Consider the following 26746-nt stretch of genomic DNA (forward strand, 5'->3'; position numbering starts at 1 on the left):
AACGACACCTGCATGCTGCTTTGTGATTGCCTTTTAAAAACTTGAAACTCGTCGCATACAAAAGAGACAAAAGAAATTTCATATTGTAAAATTAAATAATTTAACTGTGTTTCTAATATCGCATAATTTTCAGGTGGGTAAGCGTTGATTAAATAACTAAATTGAAATGCATATTTTGTGCTGTGTAAGAATTTCTTTGTTTTGTATATGTATGTAATGTAAGTAAAGGCTGCTTTATTTATATCGTTGTTGTTGGTGAACAGAATAAAGCGTAACAATTTGGTGTCAAAACAAGAGTGTACACATGCATGTATGTGTGTGTGCGTGTGTAGTAGTGCCACGCCTCCGCTTATTAGCATAAAAGCGTTCGCCATAAACGCAAACAATAAAAAATAATAACAACAAAAACGTGTTATTGCCAGCATTTTTTTGTACACAAGCGACTTTGGTTGCATTGTCACCACTATTTTGTTGTTATTGCTGTTGTGGTTGTATTTGGAGGTGTTGCTCGAATTGTTGCTTTTGTTGTTTGTTGCTTCTATTGCAACCTTCACCATGGCAACAGAGTCGGTCAGTCAGCCGTTGCAAACCTGTTTCGCGTTGTTGCAGCTGTAAAGTAGTTGTTATTGCTTTTGTGTTGCTCTTGCTGTTTTATGCTACACATTTTTTTTGTTGCACAAATTGGCGCGAAAATTTTTTGCTGCTGCAAAATGTATGCCAGCCAAATGATTGTATATGTACGCATATGCATGTGTTTGTGTGCGAGCTGCATGATGCGAGCTTACTTATCTATTACTTGCGCTCTCACTCCTGGCTTTTTCTCTTTTCCTCTCTCGTGAACACATTGACAGCGTGACACACTTCCGCTTAAGAAATTCATTCATGGCACGACGCCCTCCCGCTTAAAGTGCATGTTTTCGCATTGATATAAGGAATTTTAATATCACTTGTACATTCGGTACATTTCTACAAGCTTAGGTACATTTTTTGCAAGTGGGTACTTGTTTCCAAATGGTATAAAACTTTAGTTTTCAAATGCTAGTAATAAGTGTAGATTTCATTACCAATATTTTAGAGCACTATTTAAATAATAAGTATGTTTATATAATAAATAATGCTTACTTTTGTTAATATTACAAAATAGGAGTGCAGGATAATTGGACTTTGTCTTTTTAAACAAGTGAATGTGCTTAAAGAAAAACATTGTAAGAAACAGAATATATTATAAATATTCAGGGGAGACTTTAGACTTTTTTGTGTATTTGTTGTGCAATCAAATAACACATCATTTATTTAAGAATTGGTTAAAATTAATATGTTTTAATACTTTGTAATTAACATTTGAGAACTTTACTTTTTTTTGGAATTTAAAATTAATGAAAACTATTTCTTATATTCAAAGGCGTAGATAATCAAATCTTAGTTTTGAGCTTTTATTTACTATACAGTCGAGTAGGAAATGATAAACCAAACACTTAGGTATGCGTGTATATACCCAGACACACTAGAACCTTAGAAATGTACCATTACGAAATCGGTGATTCGCTATACCAACAAAAATTAGTCGCAACAGTTTTGGTACAAAAGTGAATGTACCAAAATAAGTAAATGGTACAAAGTTCCAAATGTGGACAATCGCGGTAGTGCCCTGAATTCCTTGAAATGGGAACACATACGATATTCCACTCCCAGGTTATAGAGTACAACTAAATGAAGCATTCACATGCATGATCTTTGGCAGTGCTTCAACTAAAGGCATCTGCTTGTCATTATTAATATTGTTGTTGATTTCAAGGGACGCCATTTTGCAAGCTTTGATCGTTTTGCACGTGGCCGCCAAAAGCTTGCAGCTCCGCAGGTCCAAACATCCCCAGAAAACGGCGTGTACACGTGTGTGCGTGTGTATAATTGTGATTTATGCTTTCGTGTTACGTTTCGCTAGCTCCCCTTCGTGCTAAGGCTAAAGCTTAACCTTAAACCTCAACCCTTGTCCTTCGGTACTGTGGTACTTTTGGTACTTACTTCAATGTCTTCTCACTTGCCTTGCCTTGGTGGCTGTTGGCGTTTTTAGGGTGCTTCCAGAGACCCAGTGACATTGTAATGAAAATTAGAGAATTTACACGCATCTCACGCTGAGTGTGTGCGTTGTGCACCCCTAACATGCTTCTAGCCCTTCGGGGGTATGTTACGATTCAACAAATGCTAAGCGGAGTTCTTTCAACTTTCTCTTTTTTTTAAGCGTTTTAGAATTCCTTTACAGCAGCGTATTCAAATGTCTATTGTTACTCATAGTTTTCTACGGAATTTCAATTCTTTTTTTATTCTTTTGGCAAATTTACCACCGTGACTCATTGAAGGGTTGAACTTAGAGCTCGAGTATAGGAAAATCTTAGTTTTATACTGAAACTTTGTGAATGGTAATATAATTGATGAACTTTGATTTTTCTCTAAATATACCTCGCAAATTAAAATGCCATCCATCGACTTCACATGGCGTCTAGGAAATAAAAGAAAATTTTCCAACTGCCGCCCGACGTTTTTCTGTTATAGAACAATGGCAAGAAGGAAAAGCGCCCCGGAAAGAAACTACTTCCATGCGGTTCAAGAAAAACAAAAAAACATTGGAACCAGTTCTGCTAATTTGTGCACACGTGCAAATCTCTACGTAACCGTAAGAAGACAATGGGCTAAAAATACAAAGAAAATTCAGCTGTAACCGATGGTTCAATGGTCAAAGGGGGAGAGGCGGTGCTAGGATCAAAATGCAGCTAGCCAGTGACACTGCAAATTAATTTAATTTGTGTTGAAAAGTTCATCAAGTTTTCCATTTATTATAACAGTAATTGGATCGAGAAGCTTTTTGTAGACTTTTGGAGAGAAAGCTGAAACTTGAAATGTTCTTCTTAATTCAATTTTTCTTGGAAAGTCTATAAAATATTTATCTTCATACATTTTGATAGGATAAACATATTTGCATTTTAAAACTCAATCTTCCCAAGAATTTTATTAGACAAGATTTTTTCTTCAAAAAGTATACATAGATAACATTACCCACACCTTCTATTAAGAAAAATAAAACATTTTATATTTTAATGGAATGCTTAGACATTGTAATTTGCAAAAAAATTTTAATTTGAGATTTGTGATTGTCTTATAAACCGAGTTGCATAAGTTTTCCAATAAAAAGGGGAACTTCTTATATCTTTGATTTTAAGGAAGCCATATTTACATTTCAAATCATTTGCTCCTTAAGTATTAAAGCAATAACTTTTTGAGTGAAAGCAATTTGCTAAAGGTTTTCATTTATGCACCGTAAAATCGATTAACAATTTCTATAGATCGACTTGAAAAGAAACTTTGAAATTATGCTGGGAGTTTTTTACCACATGCAGTTCCTGGATGCAATTCACCCCTTAAAGATAACGCTACAATTTTCGTGGGCAAATCTATTTCAATTATTATTAAAATTTACTATTTACATTTCTATTGAAATGAATTGGGTGAGGAGAATAGAATCAAAAGAAAAAAATCCTAAGTACTTAACGTAACTCGTGAAAAGCTGGGAACACATAAATGTAACCTTAAAGGACTAAAGATCGCGACAGTTAAGAAGGAGCGTGATCGACAGTTAGATGCCCTGTAATCTGCTTTGTTATAGGAAACGTACATTCAAACTCTAGCTTAAATAGAGAACTTATTACACCCTTAATAGTAGAAATACACGGTATATCTAGATAAGATAGGGTTGCTTAGTCTTTATTGTCTTTGCTTTTGTATAGATCCCAGCGAGAAAACCTTGTTTCACTTCAGCACGGATTTGGACGTTCCTCCTCTGTTTTCCAGTCAGACAAAAGTTAAAGTTTTTATGCTCGCTGCTTTTGTTCCGCAAACTGGAATTGGAATTAGCATGAAGCGTACACATACCGATAGAATAATAATAATCCCATAGATGGTCCCATCCCGGCAGTAAATAGGGCAGCGGGTTACCTCGTATCCATTGTTCGAATCCAGGCCAAGAAAAATCGCGAATAAATGGAACCGAACGTTGATCTAGTGGATGAACTGAGAACTGGGAAGACAAGAAAAATATGAACTCATCTTGAATAGTAGAAACAGTCTAATATTACAAAAACAACTTTAGTTAAGATTTCCTAAACTTGTTATATTATTTTTTTAAAAATTCCTTGTTAAGTTTTAATTAGTTTAGAACTAGTTTTAGTTTTCTCTATTTATTATTGTATTAGGTGATCTAACTGGTTAATAATGCTAAATTTTAGTTAATCTACGGTGTTTTTTGTAGCTTAAACTTCTATTTTATCGAATCTTTCCCAACTCCCCCAAAATACAACGCAGCAGGAAAAACCCATAGAAATTGCAAGCCTTACTGTACTTTGGCAATAGTCTGAATGACTCCAGCAGAAGTGAGTAATAAATTTAGTTGTAAAGTTGTAAAAGAGGCAGCACAATAGCAGAGAGTTGTGAGCGTCCTGTTGCCAAGCTCATGCGCTCACTCACAGGACATAACACAGGACATAGAATATCGCCGCAAGCGCTTTCCACCCCGCGTAGTTTGGTGGGCAAACACGTAAGTTAAATCGATGAAAATAAAAGGCAAGACAAAGATTTCGCGATGCCATTCAAGAAAACGAGTCTTTAGCTTGGGGTGAGTTTGTCTTTCGAGGGTTTCCCTTCTCATTCATACCAGTTATTAATAGGTTAAATGGGGTATATCAAGCTAGTGTTTGTCGAAGATGTGTGCAACAGGCAGAAGAAAGTGTTCAATTTCCATAGCATATCATATCTAGTATTCTTTAGAAGAATATTATAATCATAAAGATTTTAAGAACCAAAACTTCATAAAATATATACATAGGTCCAACTATTCTTAATAAGTGAAAGGTTTTGGGAAAATTGAGTCACATATCAGTTTGTATGTTATAGTTATAAAGATTTTCATAACTACTAATGTCAGGCGAAACAATGTAATCAGATAAGGGATGTCTTAAATTTGGGTCTTTCGTTTTTTCAATTTGGGACTCAAGTTTCATATAACTAAGATAAGTTCATTTTTGAATGGTTCAGAATATATTTACAATTACATTATTAACTTCACAGTTAAAAACAAAGTGTAATTTTATAGTTTTACAACATTTTTATCGGGTATCTGCCAGTCGAGCACTCTAATAGACTTTTTCTGATTCTTTTTGGGTCTTGTGTATTTTCTATTATCTCGCGTCTTGCGCCAGGCTCAGACCAACTGGTTGACTGCCTCTCTGGCTTGTGCTGCTTGATGTCAGAGGTAGTGGTGGTGATGGTGGTGGCTTTTGTTCCAATCGGCAATCCGCCCCGCCGCCAACATCCAACATTAAACAGGAGAGCATCCTGCGAGTCTGAGACTCTCTAAGCATTCCGTCGCTACACACTGACACAGTTATCGAGTGCAATTCAGACAGGTCGGTTGTGTCGGCTCCGTTCGTTCGCGTCGCGTATTCCGGTTGTTTTGTTGTTTAGGGGTTTTAGGGTAGTAGTGTTTCGCTATATGACGTGTTATTATTATTGTTCAATCCTTAGATAGTTGTTATTCAAGCATCTTTCGCATCAAAAATCCTTGTTCTTAAACTTTTGTGTTAAATTCGCTTCGCATCGTTTGCTTTCTGTAATCGCATTTCGTTTGTTTCTTTTTTTCCTTCTTGGGTAAGTTGAAGTGAAATGCTCCTTTTTTTTTTCGATCTGAGCTGACATTAACGCTCTAAATGAGATCCATTAATTACTCAGCCAGATAATTCTTGTACGCGTATATGTAAATAGACATAGGCCGATTGTCTGCGCTTTGTTGCAACTGCAGACACAGAGAACGCGATACGATTCTATATCTATCTGTATAGCATATATATATGTGTATGTTACATGCAGTTCTCTTTGTGTCCCCTTGGATTTGTTATATTTCAACAACTTCCGCATTGTCAAACATACTATGTATAAAAAAATAAAATAAAACATACTGTAGTCGGCGGGTGTTGTCGACGCCGATGTCGTCTGCAATCAATGAACCGCACCGCCCAAGTTTTATACTCGCCTCGCCACAATTGCAATTGCGATTACCATGTCGGAAGTATTGACTCTGAGATACCCATTAGTTTGCTGTATTCCATTATTTGTAAATAGGTTAAAAAGCTCATTTATAATGTATTTTTATCCTAATTTATTTTATTTGTTTCTTTTAGGCGACAATTTGGTCATCCTTAGCCTTATCTATAATATGAAATTTGAGCTACTCACAACTTAAAAGGTAAGAATTTATCTTAACAAATAGCATTATAGGAACTAACAAAATTAATTATTGAAGTTACGCCATTTATAAATAAATTAAACATATTCGTAGTTAAATTAATCATATTAGGAGAAAATGAAATTAAGTTTGAAATGAAACTGAATAAAATTAAGTGAATTCAATATTAAATATATGACAAAGCAGGGTATTTAATAGTCTAAACCTATCTGATCGTCTTGTGAAATTCAAAATTTCTATGCCAATTGAATTGTATGTATATAAGAAAATACTTAAATACTCTTTGTTCCGGAGGCTATACAATTTTTCAATTAAAATGACTAGCTTTAATATTATTCTATAAACTATAGAAATTATGTGGAAATTGCAAGAATTTATATTTCTGTCAGCTTTCAGTTTATCTAATCTAGTATGTATGATTGCACTTGACTATCTGTAAAATAGAAATAAAATACAAATACTATGAAATTGCATGATAAAATGGGAAAATGCTTCGTCAAGCGGATGACGATGCATATCTGTCACAATATTGATATTTCTAAATAACAATTATGTCTTATCTATTGAAGAATTGCAAGCACCCGCCGTTCTTTGCGATTCTCAAACGCCCACCAAGTGCAGATTTTTCACATGAAACATGCGTTGGCTCTATATTTAAAATAGCCATGGAAATTTTCTTTGCCAAATTGTCACTATGTCGCCCACATTGCCATTCACTTTGTCTTTCGCACATTTTGGCTTAATTTAATTTCCTTAGATGATTCAAATTGAACTTTGTTTAGCAGCTAAAATGTATTTCTATTATATGCGTTGACGCTATGACGTGCGATCTTTGTATGTGATAATAGATAAAGCAGAATGTACGATATAGAATGCTATATATTGTTGTATGTATTTATCTGTCTGTAGAGTGAAGAAACTACTTCAAAAAGAGTAGCAAACTGACCCTGAACTTGAACTGAACTTGGTGCTGTGGAAAAGCCAACGGCTTGAGGTCTACACATATTATACATATAGTCTGTCTGTTTGGGTCTATTATTCGTCTACGATGTGAACACTGAAAACGCTTAGTTGTTGAAAATTGTATTTGTTTGTGTGTGTGTTGAGTTGTTATTGTGTTTTATCAGAGAGCTTTGGCTATAATTGGTGTGTGCGGTGCTTTGGGGCCAATGAACGTTAAGCACACGAATCAGCAGAAAAACAACACAAGAAATCAACACAAATATGGCCATATTGTTGTTTATTTATTTATTTGAATTCGCTGAATCAATCACATGAAAAGTGCATGTGAGTTGTGGAGCATTTTCTGACATTATTCCGATAAATTAATATTCCAGTACTATCATTCGATTTTAATGAAGAATTACTATAAGAGCTGCTTTGCTCTTTTTAAAAAATTATCTTTCATAATGAATAAACAATTTATACAACATATTTACATTTTTTAATATACATACTTCAATTTTATATAGAAGCTTCAAAATGTGTTCTATGCTTTAGAAATTTCAATTTCCGCATAAGCTTTTCATATTATATTTCCCAGAAAATCTCTTCAATCCTTACATACTGAATTTACCTGTCAGAAATTTAATACACATTGTGTTCTTCCCCAACTGCTTTGTTAATAAGTACAAACAAGCATTAAAATATGTAGAATAGAGTGTGAAAGTTTTCAATGTTGTTTCGCACCCTCTTGGCCCCCAAAGTGCCTCCCCTTTTTTTTGCGAATCTTCATTTAATAAACATAAACAAATCGATACGCGTCACAACAACGCCAACATGCTGTATATACAAAGGATATAGTATATACCTTATATATACATATATTTTTTCGATGTACACATTCGCCGGCTGCCCCCATAAAAAAAGATGTGTTGGGGGGTGTTTTGGGGGTTGCTGTGGAGATTTGGCTGCCATGTTGAAAAGTTACGACGCAGAATTCCCTTGAAATCCTTAAACAAACGAACAGTTGCTCTCTCGCTCAGAGTCTATCTCTCGCTCGTTCTCTCTCTTTCCCTCTGACCCCATGGCAGTGTGGCATGCTCTCGCATAATAAAACCCACGCTACTACGAAATGCGTCTCTACAACCCCAAGGCCAAATGCCACAGCGACCATAACACCATAGCCTCCGCTCTCCACCCACCCCTTGATGTCCTTGCAAGTCTGCGGTCGCATTTTTGTTGTGTTTCTGCACATTCATAACAAAAACAATTTGGAAAATAATGTGACGAAGTTTTTGTAATATACTCAGCTCCACCAGAATCTAAAAATAGTTTTCTGTTATTTATGTTGTGACTGCACTTGTATTTGTGTTGTCACATTTCACCAATTGCGTACTTATTTATCGATACACTAATCGATATACATACAAATATTAATGTCAATCGAATTGGCAGCCGGCTTTTTTGCTAATGCTGTGGGTTTCAAAAGCTTTGCATTTAATTAAATTGAACATGGAATACACAAGTAACTCGACGAAAACCACAATGACGACGCCCAAAAAAGGCAGGAGGCGTGGCGATGCCTAAATGTAGGCAACAACAACAGATGCTTTGCACTGCCTTGAACTCGAAGACGCGACGAAAGGAAAGTGAAAGTGGAATGTGGGATGGATGTGAATTTGTATGGAAAGAGAAGTAAGAAAACCGGTGTTCTCGTCACTCTGGTCACACCCACGCAGCAGGCTGCGAAAGCTCTAAAGCGCCTTCAACGTGGGCGTTGCTGTAAATACTTGAAGGATACCGGCGCCCACGTCCTTGACAATCATTTATCCTTGGAGTGGGCGAGCGTGTGACATCCTTGGCACTTCTATATGTATACAGGAACCGACTATTCCCGATGTTTCGAGGTTCTCCCGAACATATGCGAGTATTTACTTGATACACGCCTGCTCCTGTCGTGTCGTGTTCCTTATTTTTATTTTTATTTTATTTATTTGTTGTATTTTGTTTTGCTGTGGCGCACTTTGCCATTCCAAGGACATGTCTGTGATTTTCTCTCTCAGCAAATTTTCCGTGCGTCAGTTCGATTGCCATCAAAACCTTCATCACCGCTGAATTTTTCCAGTGAAGTGGGCGACGAATTCTTTCATTATCAACATGACTGCAATTTGAGCTAAACGAAATTAGGTAACCTAAACATATGAATCGTTTTAGTCTTAGATAAATGAATGAATCATATTTCAAATTGAATAGCTTTCGATCAGCACATTTTGCAAATATATGTAACTATGCAAACACGGCTATCTAATGGATTATATTACACCTTTAATATGTCATATTGCATCATTTTATGTCAAATTTGCAAACTAATTGAAATAACGTTCGCATTCAATTCATAAACACATACAAAAAGTCTGTGCACATTTACTATTGTTGTGTGCATTCCAATTTATTTATTTATATTTCTGTCTTTTTTGTGCTTTTTATAAACAAGCCAATAAAGAATTGAAAAACGCAACGTCAGCAGGCAGCGAAAATGCATCGCTTATAAACGCGCGCGTTTTCGATGCTTGCACCTTTTGCTTTATTTCTTTCTTTCATTCGTATAAATAAAAACATGTCGATGGATTATATATAGTATATTTTTGCAATGTTCAACTAGTTTTAATTTTTGCGAAAATCAAAACACAAATCAAAGTGCCAGACAATTTCATAACAAAAATTTGCATGAAAAAAGAACAAACAATAGCAAAACAAATAACAATGTGTGCAAAGAAAATGAAAACAAGAAACCGATAGTAAAGATGACTGACTATGAAATAGTGTGACCGCAGCAACTAAGCCGTTCTTAAGCCCCAATCGTTATATTTGATTCATTAGTACCTTCCACGTTAAAAAATTTAAGATTCCCTCCTGACTCTTAGCACTAAGCTATCGTACCCTTCTAACATATTTCTAACGGGTATAACAATGATAGTGCGCAAAGAAAATGAAAACAAGCTGACTGGTCCCGAAGTAAACAACAAAGGTGACGTCAAAAAACGGGTGGGCAGCGACACACGCACACATGTGAACGTGTATGTGAGTGAGACTAGAGAGAACTAGAAAGAGCAAGAGCGGAAGCTTTGTAAATGAATTTATTTATTAATCAAATTGGGAATAAAACATAAACAGTCCATCTCGCAAAGTGAGCAACAAATGCGAAAGCCACAAAACAAAACAACAACAAACGTCGACTGTACCATAGCAGCGACTCTTTCGTTCTATCCCACTTCCACTCGCGCCATGCCCCCCAGCGCCGGTAATTCATGAAACCACACTGTATGCGTGTGTGTGTGGGTGAGCGACATGCGCCGTTTCTACTGCTCTCTTTCTATCTCTCTGGAAATGCTGCGCCTGCACAGCTGAACAATCAAAACAAAATCAGCCAGCAGCGCGGAAGCTTTCTCTTGTACTGTTGCTTGCTTCGCGTGTTTTTGTCGCTGAGCTTTTCAAAACTTTGAACAATCGGTCAAGAACGTTTGACAAGCGCGGACGACACAAAACGCGAGCACAGCACATTATTGTTGCCTGTGTATGTGTATTAGTGTGTAGAGAGCTCAGTCGAGTGCGATAATCAAAATAAAACAGAACAAATTATTTTTTATTGTCGTCAGTGTACATACCAAAAACAACAATAACAAACAAAAAGCGCTGATAGAATGAACGACGTCAGTCAATGCAGCGCGTGCAAATCAAAGTAAATAAATGTAAATACATTTGTATATATACAAAAATGATATAGTATATGATGCATATTACTTAAAAAGTAACTGTGTATAGTTGTTGTGCTCATAATTCAATTAGCGAGCAATTAAAACAAGTCAGCAACAAACGCAAACAAATCGCTCGCGCTTTTTGATCATACGAGTTCCAGTTCCAATTAAATTAACTTTTGAGGTTCAGACATATGGTATACACAAACACACGTACATATAATCGAATATTTAAACAAACTTGCTAAGGCGATTAGAGGCGAGAAGCGCGAACTAGTTTCCAAGACAGCAGAAAACAACAAGAAGCATGAAACAGAATATTCAATCATAAAAAACGAGCAAAGCAAGAATAAAAAAGGTCCATTATATTTGCATAAATAAATGAAGCAACAAACAAAAATAAAAAACAAAACAACAAAAAATCGCTGCCAAATTTGAAGAGTGCTGGAATTTAACTACAAAAATTCTGACGTCGACGTTGACGCCGACGCAAGCACGACGCGACGCCAAACACACACACACACATACGCACTCACTCACATACGAGCACGCGAGCGACCGAAGGCAGAGCGAGCTTTACTTCGGCTGCTCTCGTTGTCGACGTTCTCTGTGCACGCTTTGATCAGTTGTTCGCAACGCGCTCAGCTGCTCGGTCGAAATCCCCGCAAAATTGACAGCAACAAAGAATCGAAGAAAAAAAAGAAACAACAAAACGATAACACCGAAAGCTTTCCAGAGTTGTTGTAAATTTTTGCCATAATTATAATACACAATAATATTTTACGATATATATTTGGATTTAACGTGTGTGTGCCATCAAGTGTCGAACACGAGTGTTTTCTAATAACAACACCCCGACAAACCAAAAGAAAAAAATATAAAAAATCTATTCGCGCGGAGCTTTTCAATGTCAAAACTTCAAGTCTTACGTCAACAACAATAACCCATAAAAGTATGTGTATTTGCGTTTGTGTGCATGCATGTATTATTAAAAGTACATGCATATAACAATTCTTAGAGCTCTTATGTACATTGCGTATTTGTATGTATGTTGTTTCTTGTTGCTTTCTGGTGACAAGCTGATAAGATTCGCCAGACGCGAGCCTGAATATGAAATACTAATTTAACTTATCAAATTTGATACAAAAGTGTGCATAGTTCTTATGATTAAGTGTATATGTGCTATATTAAATATTATACACACATATTTCAGTCGGTTTTAATCGCCACATGTGTGACCCAGTTTAAAATCCCAACCAACAAAAAGCGTGACCAACAACAACAATGAAATACACAATTTACATATAAAATACAAAATAAAAGAAAACGAAGAAGAAACAAGCTTCTTCCCTTTGCGCCGCGTGTTCATGCATATAAATTAATTAATGGCTGCAAATAAACAATAACAATTCTTCTATAAGTAGCAGAAATGTTTAAATAAACACAGCGGCGAGTATAAATTCTCCCAACAATTTTCATATTTCCTCATCGTCTTACAATTTGTGTTGAACACGGAAGTCAAAAGTTTGCCTCATAAACGACGCCGACATCGACGACGATTTACAACTCTATCTATCCTCTACTGCCTCTCAACTGGAATTGTTTATACTTTTTGTATAGCACAGTCGAATAAGGTTGGTATTTCCATTTCTTAATGCCAGATGCCTATACAATAATTATTGTATTATATTATTACTTTGCAAACCCGCGATGAAAACCCGGTTTTAATTTTAGGGAAAAGCCAAACAGTTTTTAATAGTTGGTTTCGCTTTTGTTATTAAAAGATTATGTAATAAAAAAGTTTGTTATTAAGAGATTATGTTATAAAAAAATGTTTGGGATCGTCCAATTTCTTTTCCCCAACTATGGCTTAGAAAGTTGAAAGGGATCAACTATGGACAAATTGATTTCCTCATTAGCCAAAAAACAAATTTGTATTACAAATGAAAAACAGACTCAACAATACTTAAACACAAATCTCTGGCCATAGATCATATTTAGATTGCTCTTTGGAATCATGCTTCCAATTTAATTTTCAAACTTTTTCTAGCTGTCAAATTTGGTAATTTACGAGTCCAAGGCAATTAAAACGTCAACTCATCCCAGTTCAGATATTTACACAAGAACTTCTCAAAATTCAGAGTTGTAATCGAAAACGAAATCGAAAATCGTGAAATATGAAACGCGTTGCAGCAACAAAACCAAAGTCGAGCTATAAACATGCTCGCATTTGTTTATGTATATAGGCCATGAGCCATGAAATGGCTCTCAAAACTTGATAATTTCCTGTCTAGAGTCGAGTCCGAGACAAAGGGAAAGTCAACACACATAAAACTCATTTTCCATAGGAAACCAAAACGAGTAAAAATCTCGAAATTTGTCGATTGTATAAAAATCCCATTGATGATATGCGTGTATTTATTTGAATTGGGCCTTTTATTTCTTGTGTATTTCATTTGTTGCTATTTGTGCAAATAATCAATAAGCGAGCGAAATATACAATAAAATGATTTTTGCCTAACGAAAAAGAGGCGACCTAAAATGAAATTAAATTTGAAATTGATTTCAATTTGAATGTGAATTTCAAATTCAATTCTGCTCTGCGGTCGTTTTCAGAGTTCAGTGTCAGTGAGCGAAAAATTCAAGGCCGAATAGCGCTTGACTCTCGAATCGGAATCGGAATCGAAATCGGTCTCGATTCGACACGACTTGACAACACACCCGAAACCTCAATTGTGTAGAATGCTTTAAATGTCCATATGTTGGGTAAATATCAATAGAAGACGCTGCTCACACTTGTCCCCTTAACAATTCTTATTTCGTTCTTATACCCTATGAATAGAGGGTGTTATGAAACAGTAAAAGCTTCGGAATTTAAAAATTTTTCTGTAGAGTGAAAATCATATAAATCATTTCATATTTTTTAATTCCCATATAAAAGATTTATTTAAAATAATTGTAGGTATTACAATTTTACTTAAAAAACATATATCGTATAGGGAAAAATGTATAAAATTCTAAATAGTAAATTCTAGGAGAATATCAGATATTCCACAGTAGAGAATTTCTTTAAATATTCCTTAAACCACAGACTCCAAACTCAACTATTCTCAAGCTTCTCCGTTTCTGCTGCCGACAGTTTATTTATCTTTTTGTCTGTCTCTCTCTATATGTCTCTTTATTGGGTTTTGAGTGGGTTTCCAGCTGTCTCAGCTGCTGTGTTGGGCGTCTTAGTCGTAATTGACTTAACTGCCGACAATCGCTATTTCGCTAGTTGAAGCAGGCTAATAGAAGTTGCATTTTCCTATATCACTTGATATGTATGTATTGTGTTATATGTATATTCCAGATAGCTGATATAGCTACATCAATGACTCAACAGTTGAGCGCACGATAAGCAATCCACCGCAATACTGCAGTAATAAAAAGCCAAAATAAAAAAGAAAATAATAACAATAAGGAAAACAAAACCAAATCACATGGTAAATATACATGTAAATAAATACATGATAACAGCAGGTGCTTTAAGCTCCCGACTTTACTTGATAAATTTATGACTGATGATTCTGTGGAATATTGGCAAATGCTGCATATATATATATGTTTGATAATATTTGGGATACAGCTTAAGCATTATTGCCACACTTTTATTGTGGCATAATGAGAGATATAATGCTTGATAATATATTATTAAAATATTATTAAAACGTGCAATAAATGAAATTATGATTAAAAGATAGGTTCACAGGATTGGGGGAAATCTACACTTTCGTTAAAAATAGTTGAATGTTCTGATGAAACTTTCTAACATTAGAAGTAACAAGAATATGAAGTATACTTTAAATATATATTTCTCACATATCAATTAATAAACTGATATGTAGCTATTTCCATATTGTGCTGATTAGCCTATTGATGAAATGATGATTACCATTCTGGCTGCTATTGCATCATTTTTTCGAATTTCTTCCCGTTTATCGCTCACTTCGATTGTCTGTGAATATTTAACATAGTTTCAATGTGCTGATGACCAATCGAGTGATTTGCCTTACAAATTTCCATATACTACAATACGGTTTATGCATATATAGTATGCATATTTCATATGCATACATGTTTTATATGAATTCTAAGTACATACATTTGTTGTCTCTAGTATATAAAAAATACTACGGTCATTGTACTTCATCGGCCTTCAACTTTCTTTATTGTGTGTTGTGTTATGGTCTACGGATGCGGCCGTTGAGCGAACTTGTTTTCTTTTTGTTGTGTGAAATTGCTTAAAAAGTATATCTTATACTTGTCTATATAGTATGTATATGGATGTGCATTAAAAACTCTTTGTGCTGACTTTGCAATTAACACATTCCGTAAATAGAGTATAACTTAGTCGACTGTATAAAAAACAATGTTCTCATTTTGCATATCCCTAATAATCCCTTCTTCATAACGCCAATTCCTAGAAGATTGTTATGTTTTTGTTTTTTTTGTTTCATTCCGTTTTCAATTGTGATTTCCGGTGCTACAAAGTGTTGTTATTTGTTTTTAATTTTTGCAAACATTTCAGACTGTGCCTGAAATAAAATAAATAGTTTTCTACATGTGGGCGGGTGTGTGACGCCTTCTCCTTTTTTGCTGCTTTGCTTATCCAGCTGTTGGGATTGAAGATAAAAGAAATATTCGAGAGTTACCAGCAATGTTTCAAATTCGTTAAAGACTATTAACTAAAATATTTTAATTTGTTTAGATATGACCATAATTTTTATGTTCTAAATATTATACAAAGCATAATATTTTATAAAAAAATGTATTTTTAAATGTAATATGTTTTTCTTTAGCTTTTAATTTTGTTCTGTGTGTTCTGGCATTAGTTGGTTCCAAATATAGCTTCTTTATTAAATATTTGTGCATGTAAACCTAACGTCACACAATCTTGTAAATTCCCATATGCAATGTGTTTGACCCAATGCTTATGATGATGGGCTTATCAGTCTGTTCGTCACTGGCACGCGGCTGGACGCTGATAAGTGAGGAGAGCCAGACGACTCTGTAAAAGCGTCTGTCTGCTGATAGCAAACTCACGTGTTCCTGCAATGTATCCGATTGAATCGAAAGTTACATATGTACATACATATGCATTGCAAATGGGAAATGGGAATGAAAGAACACAATAAACACTTAGGCACACATACTATATGAAATGCTGTTTTTTAGCGTGGAAAGTAACCGAGTTATTTCAAGTCTTTTGCGTATGTGCAATATACTATATAGAGTATAGACTAACTTTTAAGATCTCACACTCGATGTGGTATTTGTCTAACATTTCAGCTGAACTGTGCTAATTTTATGTATACTATACATGTACTCGAGCAGTGTGCGCAAATATGTTACTAAATCAATATAAATTGATTTTAATTATTTATCTATTAGCGAAACAGCAAGCCAGCAATTTGTGTTTGCCGTTTCTTTTATTCATACCCTGGGCACATTGCGAATGGTAATGATAGAAGGCTTGATAAGTAGAAATCATTAAAGAAATTCAGAAATATCCCAAAAGTAATGATTGAATAAGTAAACAGATTAGACACTATTATTATTTCAGTAAAAGTTTTCACTGAAACGTTTTTAACGCTTCAAGGAGTAACCTTTAGTCGAGCCTTTTTTGACTCTCACACATTTGCTGTTTGCCCTGTTTGCGGTATACCAATTATCATTGTTATTGATTGGTGAGGGAATCGAAATAGCCAAGAAAACGAGGAAGAGTCGGGAAGGTATAGAGAGTAAACATTTAAATTTTTGTGCTTTTACTCTTAACAATTGTATGAAATACAAATGTGCGAGCTTTCAAAGCGATATCTAAAGTTACTGCCCTCGTTATCATCGCCTCTAATTCTTCTTATATTTTTTAGTTCATTAAACCCATTTTGACATAATATATTCTGACAGGCTAAAATGTATTGTCTATGTTATTATATAAATAGGCGGAATAGTATTTTGTTGCTCATTAGTTGTCATGTCTACTAGTAATATTTATTATGCATATTTTAATGGTATAAGAACTACTGAACCTAAACATAGCGCCCCCGCATTCCTTAGTGCTATTTTTAGTCGGGTTAGCTGTGAAATTGGCGCCCTAAAAACGGAAACTAAAAATAAGTCGATTGCCGCGTAGAAGGAACTTGCACTTGGCGGTAAAATGCGGTGGCTACCTCAACATACATACATACATTTCTTAGTTTTGCGTGTGTGTGAGAAGGAGAGTGCGTGTGCCTAATTAAAGCACTGCAAAGTCAAAAGCCAAAGCAAAAATGACTTGCATAAATTGTAGGAGACAAAGAAATATATGCAGCGAAGAGAGCAAGCGAGAGAGAGAGTGGGATAAAACCAAACAAAAATTGCATGCACTTCGAACATGTGACTGTGATGACGACAAAGATATTGTTGTTATTCTCGCACCGTCAAGATGAGCTTGAGTTAGAGTGAGAACGGAAGTGGCGATCGAATGACACTTTTCCAGTGCATAGAATTTAACATAGAGAGTGCAAAGCTTTGCTTTGCCATCTAATTATCTTTCTTGAAATTCATAATGCGAAATGTTTACGCAATCGTCTCAGTATTTGCTAACATATAATGATACTAAATTTAACCAGTTAGTTTAATAACATGTATTGTTGTTTATTTACACTTTTTATAATGCTCAAAGGGACTAAATAAGAGCTTTCACTTGTATACCAAAACAAGAAATCATTCGCGTCTAGTATATATTCTGGTGAAATGTAAAAGCTTGCTAAGTGTTGCCGATTTGTTGTTGTAATATATGCATACATATATATTTTTATTTACTCACAAAAAAAACCCGTCTAACGCCAGTCATAGCGACCGAAAAGCTTTAGATTATTTACTATACATACACATATATACAGACTTACACACTCACACACAGTTTGACGCGAACGAAGATGGCGACAAAAGCAAACAGTCAGAAAACATATGTTGCTCAGAGCGCAAATGTCAAGCGTGCTAAACATGCGAAAGATTGTGAGCGTCAGCGAGAGAGGAAGAGAGGCATAGTCCACGTTCTCAAAAAGCTCTTTACAATCGCTCGCCTAGTTTTGTTTACAACTCGTCGTCGCTGTATGTACTTGAGTGTGTGTCTGAGTGTAAAACAAAAGCAACACAGCGATAAATTATAAATTCAAAACAAAATATAAAAAATAAACAGTTTTGACCTTGAGTTTGGTTAATAACTGTGCTCAAAGCGTTGCTCTCTCGCTCTCTGTGTCTCTCTGTCGCTATTTCTTTGTTGTTCTTCTCAATTCAATTTGTTGATAGCGTGGCGCTGTCTAACTGTTTTTTCATGATGTATTTTTGTTTATAATTATTGCATGATGTGTTGAAATTACCGCCAGACTGCAGTTGGCTATAAATTTCACCCAACAATTCTCATATTAAATATGTGTTTTTGTACTTTATCAGACTTCTGTGACGTCAGATACAGATACAGATACAGAAACATTTAACTTGTAAGAAATAAGCAGCTGCTTTGCGATTTTGTTGTTGTATCTTTGCCACGCCTCAGACAGTCGATGTGTTGTACTTTAAACCCCCCAACTCAATTCCAAAAGCTTTTCACGTGCATCCCACGCGGCTTTTGTTCTGTGTTCCGCTTTGCTTTGTTTACCCATATTGTACACATATCAACTTAGATATATTACATATAATTATAATGCATTCAACTCTATTTTTACATGTATGGTATCTATATCTGTTTGTGTATTTCTAGTACGTCTGATTTTTGTTATCATATGTTTTGCATCAGATGTTTTCTCGTCTCCATTTTGCGTTCATTAACTTATTTGTTAGCGTTTCGATATTTGTTGCGCCTGTTTTAACAATATTCTTAATGATAATTATACAGACTCGCTTTTTCTCGGCACTCTCTCTCTCTCTCTCTGTCTCTCTTTTCCTTCCTCTGTTGTTGAGTTCACCAAATCAAAAAATGTTTGCTTGTTTTAAGTTTTGTCGACAAAAAATGTGTAATAAATTATTTTCGTATGTTCGTCTTTGTTCATTTATTCGTAGCTTTTTATGTACATAAGCATTCGCCGTATGTTTCCTATTTATATGTAGTATATACATACATACATATATGTGGTGCTTGGTTCACCTATTTGCTCATAGGGGGCGCTTTAAGTTCGTCGAAAAAAAATCATTGTTTGGCCTTCGACGCGTTCGGCAACCTTTGACGAATATTAAACAATTTAAATGGCGGCTGAGGGGTGTAGAGGGAAAAGAGGGGCCCAGTTGAAGTGGCGAGCTTGGAGCAATAGGAATATTGTAAAGAACCCCAGCGAAACAAGCAAGCCATATCATTTAGCTAAAAGTTGAATTGTTGTTTTATTTGGTTGTTTAAGTGCCGCTTTAGATGCTACACGTTGTCTTTGCTTGTTTAATTTGCTTCAACTCGCTGTGGCTTAAGTCGATTGCAGCCTGTGGTCGGGTGACCTTGATGAATGGGAGGTAATGTTCACGACTTCCACGTCCAATGTGCCTCCTTCTTCACATCCGATTGTTCGTTGGTGTAAACGAATGTTATCAGCATTGAAACGAGTTATCGTTGAACTGAGCTGACTGCATGGCATGGAATGGCTGAAAGATAAGCTTGGACGAGTAAGTGATATTAATTCCAAGGTCTACAATGAACACACACAAATACATATAGCACTTATGTACGTATGTGTGCATTTGTGTGAGGGGCGCCAATGAATGTGATGAATTACTAGCTGATTTTGTAATTATGTAGAAATAATTAGAATCACAGTCACAGCACACATTTAATTAAAAGCTTGTGATTTGAAATTTTACAGGAAAGAATCCAATAATTTGATCACCTGATTAGTTGATTTAAGTCTTTTGAGTTAAGCTTGGCTCAAAGTTCGTTTATTTGTTCCGATTCCAGTTTATTTGAGTTACATTATGAACGTGTTCATTTTCCAAAGCTTGGATTCAAGTCGCTCAAAGTTCATTTGGTTCCAAATTCAATTCGCAGTTTGAACTTGTTGAGTTTTGTGATTTCGTTAGTTCAAAATAACATTTAAATTGAATTGAGCTATAATGTTTCAATCAGTGCGATTTCATTATTAATATATCATTTCTATTTTGTTTTTCGCATTGCACCACGCAAGAAATTTATAATCCAGATACTAGATGTATTTTTCCTTCGCAAAATTTAAGACCATTAAAATCAACCAGAAATTTCGTTTTCTTTGTAAACAAACTAATTAATATTTATAAACGGCAACAACAACCACAACAATAGCGAAAAGAACAAGAAAGGAAGAAACAATAACAAATTGCAGAGTCACCTGCTTAGCGAAAGGCAAAAAGCAACTGGCGAATAAGCGATTAAGGCAACAAGAAGAGAACGCACTAATTTTGGCATAGTTTTTATACCTTTCATATCTAAATGGGGTATATAATAAAATAATTAATTGTATGCATAATATATAAAATACACATTAATTACTTTGTATTGTATATTTGCTACTTAAATTTGTTTACTAACTAGAGTCTAAATCGTAGTAAAGACACATATAGAGTATCTCTTCGTCTATCATTAGATAAGCATTCCCTATTACTTGTTTTGTTAGTTTTTGTTTTTTATTACGAGCCTTTTGTTTTCTTTTGCGTTATTTGCTTTGTTGTTTTTAGTTTTGGTTTACTTTTTTCGCAAAAAATCCAAAGCAACAAAAAAATTGCAAAATGATTTCTTTTATTTTAAAGCGAAATGAGTTTTGCGTTTCACGTTATCAATCAAGGCGATAAGCACAGCAATAATAACAACAACAAAAAAGACATTCGCTGGTTATAGACCTTTAAATAGGATTAACCAAGTGGCTAATGTTTATCTCTCTCAGATATCGTTGCTAATTAGGCATTCATATGCAGCGAGTCCATCAATCATATTTTACATCTGTCTGTCTAGCTGTTTATATCATATAGTTCTCAGATCTGGCATTGCTCGATGTATATAACTCGACTCTATAGTAGAGTTCCGGTTCGGGTTTTTATATGCGGATTGCAATGGTATCTGGAATGTGGCATTGCATATTTAATACCCATTAGAGTGTTGATATATTAAAGTTCTGTGCGAACACTTCAGCTAGGAAATGCGCTGGCCTCAGAATGGTTTTAAACATTAAATATATAACAATAGAGTTGGTTGACTTATGCAGAATTTGTTTATATATGGAATACTTTCAAAGTTATTATCTCTCGTTTGTTTTATTAACCCGCAGAAAAGAACTAAAATAGAAAATTCTAATTTCATTATGCTGACTATCAACCTAAGGTTAAAAGTTGCAGTCTTAAAACTTAAACACAGCTTATATATATAGTTTAGAAGTGCAAACACAAACTTTCAACTTTAAGATTGTTTTACAAATTCGGGTATGTCATGTTCAACCAACTAACATAAACTTTCAATCCTATCTCATTTCAGCAAGTGTAAAGCAACTGCGCTCAAAGCAGCGCTTTAGCGCCTCTGGCGCCCAACTAAATAGAGAGATAGAGAGAAAGGGAAGGGTAGAAGAAGTAGAAGTTACAGCGGGATCTCCATCCTTCTTTCCCGCTCGCGACATTCGTTCGATCTCTCGCAATGACTGAGAATCAGGTGTATCCCATGTCATCGGAATTCTTTGACAGCGGCTCCAACAGCAGCAGCAATCCATTGAAATACGAGCTCTACTCACTGGGCACCCCAACGTTGACGATCAACACAGGCGGCAACTACAATAACATTTCAACATCGAGTGCCATCTCCAGCAGCAACAGCAGCAGCAGCAACAACACGACAACCAGCTACACATCAAATGTGATGCTAAGCACAACAGCAATTAGCATACCGCGCAGCAATAATCCCAATCAGAGCCATCACCATCTTCATCATCATCATCCGTATCATCAGCTGAGCGAGACGCCAACGTTGACACCGACAACGCCACGCCAACAGCATCTACTACACATTCTGCCCAGCATGGCGCAACAACATCAACAGCAGCAACAACAGTTGCAACAGCAGCAGCATCAACAACAACAACAGCAGCAGCAGCAGCAGCAACAACATGAGACACAACAAGCCCTGCAGCTGGGTGAACTATCCGACTTTGGACTGGATGCGCTGGACGCTTCTTCATTGTCGCCCACTCTGCTGCAGGATGTGAGTCTGAGCGCAGCCTCGCCGCTCAGCTCGACGTTGTACAGCAGCAGCAGTGGCAATGCTGCCAGCAGCGGCTATTTTACGCCCGATTTGAGCGCCAGTCTTAATCTGAATACGGTTCATGAGCAATCGCTGCTGCAGGAAGTAGTCAGCAACAGTGGATTGCTGTACGAGATGACCCCCAATTCGAATGCCATGTGGAGCGATATTAGCAATGCCATTGTTCATACCAAAAATGAGCCATTTAATCTAGACGACGATTACATTTTTCCCAACGATAAAGCCGAAATACAGGCGAACGATTTGAGTGATTTGAATGGCGGCGATTTCTTGGATGTCATTGGCACCATTGAAGACTTGCTGCCGCAGCAGAATGTGAACTTTTTACTCTCGCCGCAATCTCACACATCGGACCACTTGGTGGGGCCGCCACTCGAGTTGGAGTTGCTGCAACAACAGCAGCAGCAACAGTTGCAGACACTACTGAACCAAAGCCAACAGATTCAACAGCAGCACCAGCAACAACAAGAGCAGCAGCAGCCAGGCGACACTTTCGAACTGTTCCACAGCACACCGCATAAGCCGGCGACGCAGCAGCTGAGCTCGAGCTTCTCGCCGGGCAGCCAGGCATCGCAATCGCCGCTGACACCGCCGCCGCCACCGCATGCCAATCGGTCGCAGTATCAGCTGGTGAAGTCACGCAACATGCAGGAGCTGCTGAAGAAGGGCATTGTCATGTCCTCACCTCCGGATCGTCACTCCATGCTCAGTCAGTCCGCTGCACTCAGTCCGGGTGGCGCCAGCAGCGGCTTCGGCAGTGTGAATAGCACCACAACCACTTGCAATGGCAGTGCATCGGCTCAGGGCCAAGTGGTGATCACGGCTGGGGCGGCGGGCAGTGTGCGCAAATCGAGTGGCTATCAGGGCGCAGTGGAGAACTCACAGTTGTCGCGCTTGTCATCGTCGGCGCCCACGCATCTAGATCGCGAGCACATCTGGATGCGACGTGAGCCCCGACAGCATTTACTATCCACCGGCTCGCTGGCCGAAGCCGAGAGCTTCTCATCCCTGAGCACGGGCAGCGTGTTGTCCCCGGATGGCATTGATTTCTCGCAAGACGACGACGATGATGCCTCCAGCGATAACAGCGACAACTACGATGACTTTAGCAGTGACAACGGTGAGTGAGCATTGGAAATCGAATTCACATTTCATAGTAATAAACATTGTTTCTTTAGGTTCTGGCGATGAGGATGAGACACGCACTTCAACCCCAAATCAGCTGAGTAGCAGCAAGGGCAAGGAGCGCTTCTTCTGGCAATACAACGTACAGGCCAAGGGGCCCAAGGGCAAGCGTCTGGTCTTCCAATCCAAGCTCGAGGATCCACATGTGCTCAACGAGGTCACCGATCCGGTGTTCAGTCCCACCTGCTCCGTGCGCGGCATTAAAGTGTACAAGGTACGATTACAAACGGATGTCAAAAGACTTTTCTCATTCTATTTATTCTATTTTGAACCCTGCAGCACAGCGGCAAAGCGCGTAAGGGAGATGGCAACGATTTGACTCCGAATGCACGCAAGCTGCACAACATTGGCAAGGAGTTGGACAAGCTGAGTCGCACCATCAACGACATGACGCCCGTTTCGGAGCTGCCCTTTAATGTGCGGCCCAAGTCGCGCAAGGAGAAGAATAAGCTCGCCTCGCGAGCCTGTCGACTCAAGAAGAAGGCCCAACACGAGGCCAATAAGATCAAGCTCTATGGCTTGGAGATTGAGCACAGTAAGCAGCTGACATTCAACCTCCTTAGATTGTTTAATTTAAATTTCATTTTGTGTATTGTAGAGCGTCTGATGAATGGCATTGCCGAGTTGAAACAGGCGCTGGCACTCAAGCATCGCACAAAGAGTCAGGGCGAGTCCACCGAGGAGGTGGATCTGCAAATTCAACGCATTTATAGCACAGCATCATGTAAGAGACACGCAATTTAAATATGCTTCAAGAATATGACTAATGTTTATGTTTACAGCTGGCATACGCATTGCGGGCGGCTCTACTGATTTTGTGAACAAGGTCTTGGAGAACATGCGTGGCGGTTTGCCCAACGGAGGCCTGGAGGAGCTGCGTAAATCATCGTAGACCAAAAAAGCATAACTATAACGAACCGCCCATCAACTTTAGTTGTAAGCCAACACGAAAAAAAAATGAAAGCTAGCTTGTAACGCAATCCACACGCCCCAAAATCTACCTGAAACGAAAGAAAAACAATAAGCCAACCTACCAACTTACCAAACAATCAATCATTTTCGAAAATGTTCTGCTTGAGTGATAAATACTTATGTTGATATGATGATAACAGATAGAGAAGGATAGAGCGAAAGAGAGAGAGAGAGAGAGGAGAGTGAGTGAAAGAGAGAACGATGTAACTGTGATTTAAGAGCCTGGCGTAGCATGCAACAGATGATATATGCCACACATATGTAAAACTATGTGTCGAAACTATTTTGTCAAACGCGCTAAAGATTCCCTGGAAATTCCCTGGCAAAACTAACCGAGAAATGAAATGAAACGAAACAAAATGCAAACAAAGAGGCAACTACAAACAAACAAACAAAAATCAACACACAAATCTATAAAAACAATTACAAAAACATAAAAATATTACGTCAGTTGTTTAGCGAGTAAGAAAACATGTTATTAAGAAGCAAGCGAAAAAGCGAAAGAAATTTTGAATGAATGCGTCTTGGATTTAGCTACCAGATTTACCTGTTTACAACATAAGAATTGAATTGATTTGTTTTCAACAATTGCATGCGATTGCGATCAATTGTCAACATATTAACAATGTAAAAGAGATATAGGTAGTTACATATAAACACTCATATACATATGTATGTGTGTGTAATCAGGTGCGATTTATTTTGTTTAATTTTTGATGCTTCTTTACATGAATAATATTAATGTTACAATTGGTTCAATGTTTAGTACTAAGTTTTTACAAATTCGATACCAACTGGAGAGCTTTTATCATGCATATACTATTATTAACATTATGTTTGTTATATACCCCCCTTGATCCTAAATTCCTCTCCCATTTATCAATTACCAATTACCACTTACCACTAGGTTATCAGCAGTTTGTTGCAGTTTACAATTTCTATTATTATTTAATTCAAATCGAAAAACATGCATAATCAATGTGAAATGTGTTATGCAAATGTGTATATTTAATTAATTTTACAACAATATACATATGGACTAAATATGTATGTTCACATATAAATATGTATATGTTCATATATTTAAACATGTATGCATGGTGATATAATTTTACTTGTCTTTTGTTAATGTGAAACCCTTTGGCTGCGATATGCTTTTTGGTTTTGCCCCAATTCTAATTTTTAAGTTTTCTATTATTCGTATCATATTTTACGATTTTGCATATAAATTACCTTCAATATAATCTATCTATATATACATATATACCTACATATATCTATATCTATATACTATACGTGTATAAATCATAATTTATTAACATAAGCAACAACAACAACAACACACCTACGATTGAACTTCAAATTCAAATCCTACATTACTTTTGGTTTCTTCTTACATTTAGTTACGGGTCGCTCTTTGAAATGCATACGAATAAGTTTCAAATACAAAACACCAAAAAAAACCAAAAAACAAAACAACTTAACACCCTTTGAGTTTTATTATTCTGTTCTATTCTGTTCTGTTCATAATCTACATACATGCTTTGTTTTGATCAATAATTACTATGATTAATTTTGATTATAATTTCGATGATGATTTTTGCTCAGCCTCGTTGCTAATTTTGTGATATTTGTATTGAGTTATTTGTGTGTATTTTTTTCTTTAGGTTCTAATTGTACCTACAAATTTTGTAGCCTTATAACTGCTATCGAGTTGTGTTCAGCTGCTAACCATTCAAAACATTCAAAAATAAAATAGGCGTTTATGTTTCGCGCTTCTTTTCTTAATATTTGTTTTTGCAAATCGATGAGATCAATGAGAACGAAAATACAAAATACAAAAGTGATTCAAGTTAAAAACTTAGGACTTAGGCACTTCACTCGAAATCATCCCCACTATATTATCGAGTTGAGCACGTGACGAAACAAATTGTACTATTCTAGTTGTTAGTTTAGGCCTACAACAAATAACAAGGGTAAACAAATAAAGAATGAAAATCAAATATGAATTAAACTACTTGTAAGTTCAAATCTAATTATTTAAACTAATAATACATAACAAATTGGCCATCAGTTTTGTTTAGGGTTTTCAATTGAATGTTTTTTTAGGAGCTTGTAATCCATAAGTGATATGAATATGAATTCAAATTTACATTATACATTATACACACCCACACACACACACAACACTTAAATACAAGAGTACAAGAAGTTTTGTGTGTGGAAATAATCACATATTTTACTATAGTATGTGAATGTAAAAATAAAAAGAGCTGCTTAGAGATTAAGGATTGCCTTTGTCAAATAGGGAGTGTGAGGCGGCAT

At 36.4% G+C, this 26746-nt stretch overlaps 1 protein-coding gene across 3 annotated transcripts; it reads left to right on the forward strand.

Moving 5' to 3' along the window:
- Window positions 1-25687, forward strand: LOC132784521 (protein CREBRF homolog). 3 transcript variants are annotated; one of them, XM_060790186.1, is made up of 7 exons: window positions 1-133; window positions 6225-6289; window positions 21488-23384; window positions 23443-23663; window positions 23729-23984; window positions 24048-24173; window positions 24232-25687. In XM_060790186.1, the coding sequence occupies exons 3-7, from the start codon at window positions 21644-21646 to the stop codon at window positions 24339-24341; spliced, it is 2454 nt and encodes an 817-aa protein (XP_060646169.1). In that variant the 5' UTR covers window positions 1-133; window positions 6225-6289; window positions 21488-21643; the 3' UTR covers window positions 24342-25687. The 3 variants fall into 3 exon arrangements, with proteins under 3 accessions (XP_060646169.1, XP_060646168.1, XP_060646171.1); XM_060790185.1 differs by lacking the exons at window positions 1-133; window positions 6225-6289 and adding an exon at window positions 11027-12620; XM_060790188.1 differs by lacking the exons at window positions 1-133; window positions 6225-6289 and adding an exon at window positions 11027-11938.
- Window positions 25688-26746: the final 1059 nt, after the last annotated feature.

This window comes from Drosophila nasuta, chromosome 2R (assembly GCF_023558535.2).
Source record: "Drosophila nasuta strain 15112-1781.00 chromosome 2R, ASM2355853v1, whole genome shotgun sequence".
Lineage (NCBI taxonomy): Eukaryota > Metazoa > Arthropoda > Insecta > Diptera > Drosophilidae > Drosophila > Drosophila nasuta.

What these genes read in the sequence shown, in the direction of transcription:
- LOC132784521 (XM_060790186.1), top strand. Translation starts at nt 21,644, where the DNA reads ATGACTGAGAATCAGGTGTATCCCATGTCATCGGAATTCTTTGACAGC. An exon ending in TGACTTTAGCAGTGACAACG is followed by an intron (nt 23,385 to 23,442) that starts GTGAGTGAGCAT and finishes TTGTTTCTTTAG; the next exon opens with GTTCTGGCGATGAGGATGAG. An exon ending in GCGGCATTAAAGTGTACAAG is followed by an intron (nt 23,664 to 23,728) that starts GTACGATTACAA and finishes TGAACCCTGCAG; the next exon opens with CACAGCGGCAAAGCGCGTAA.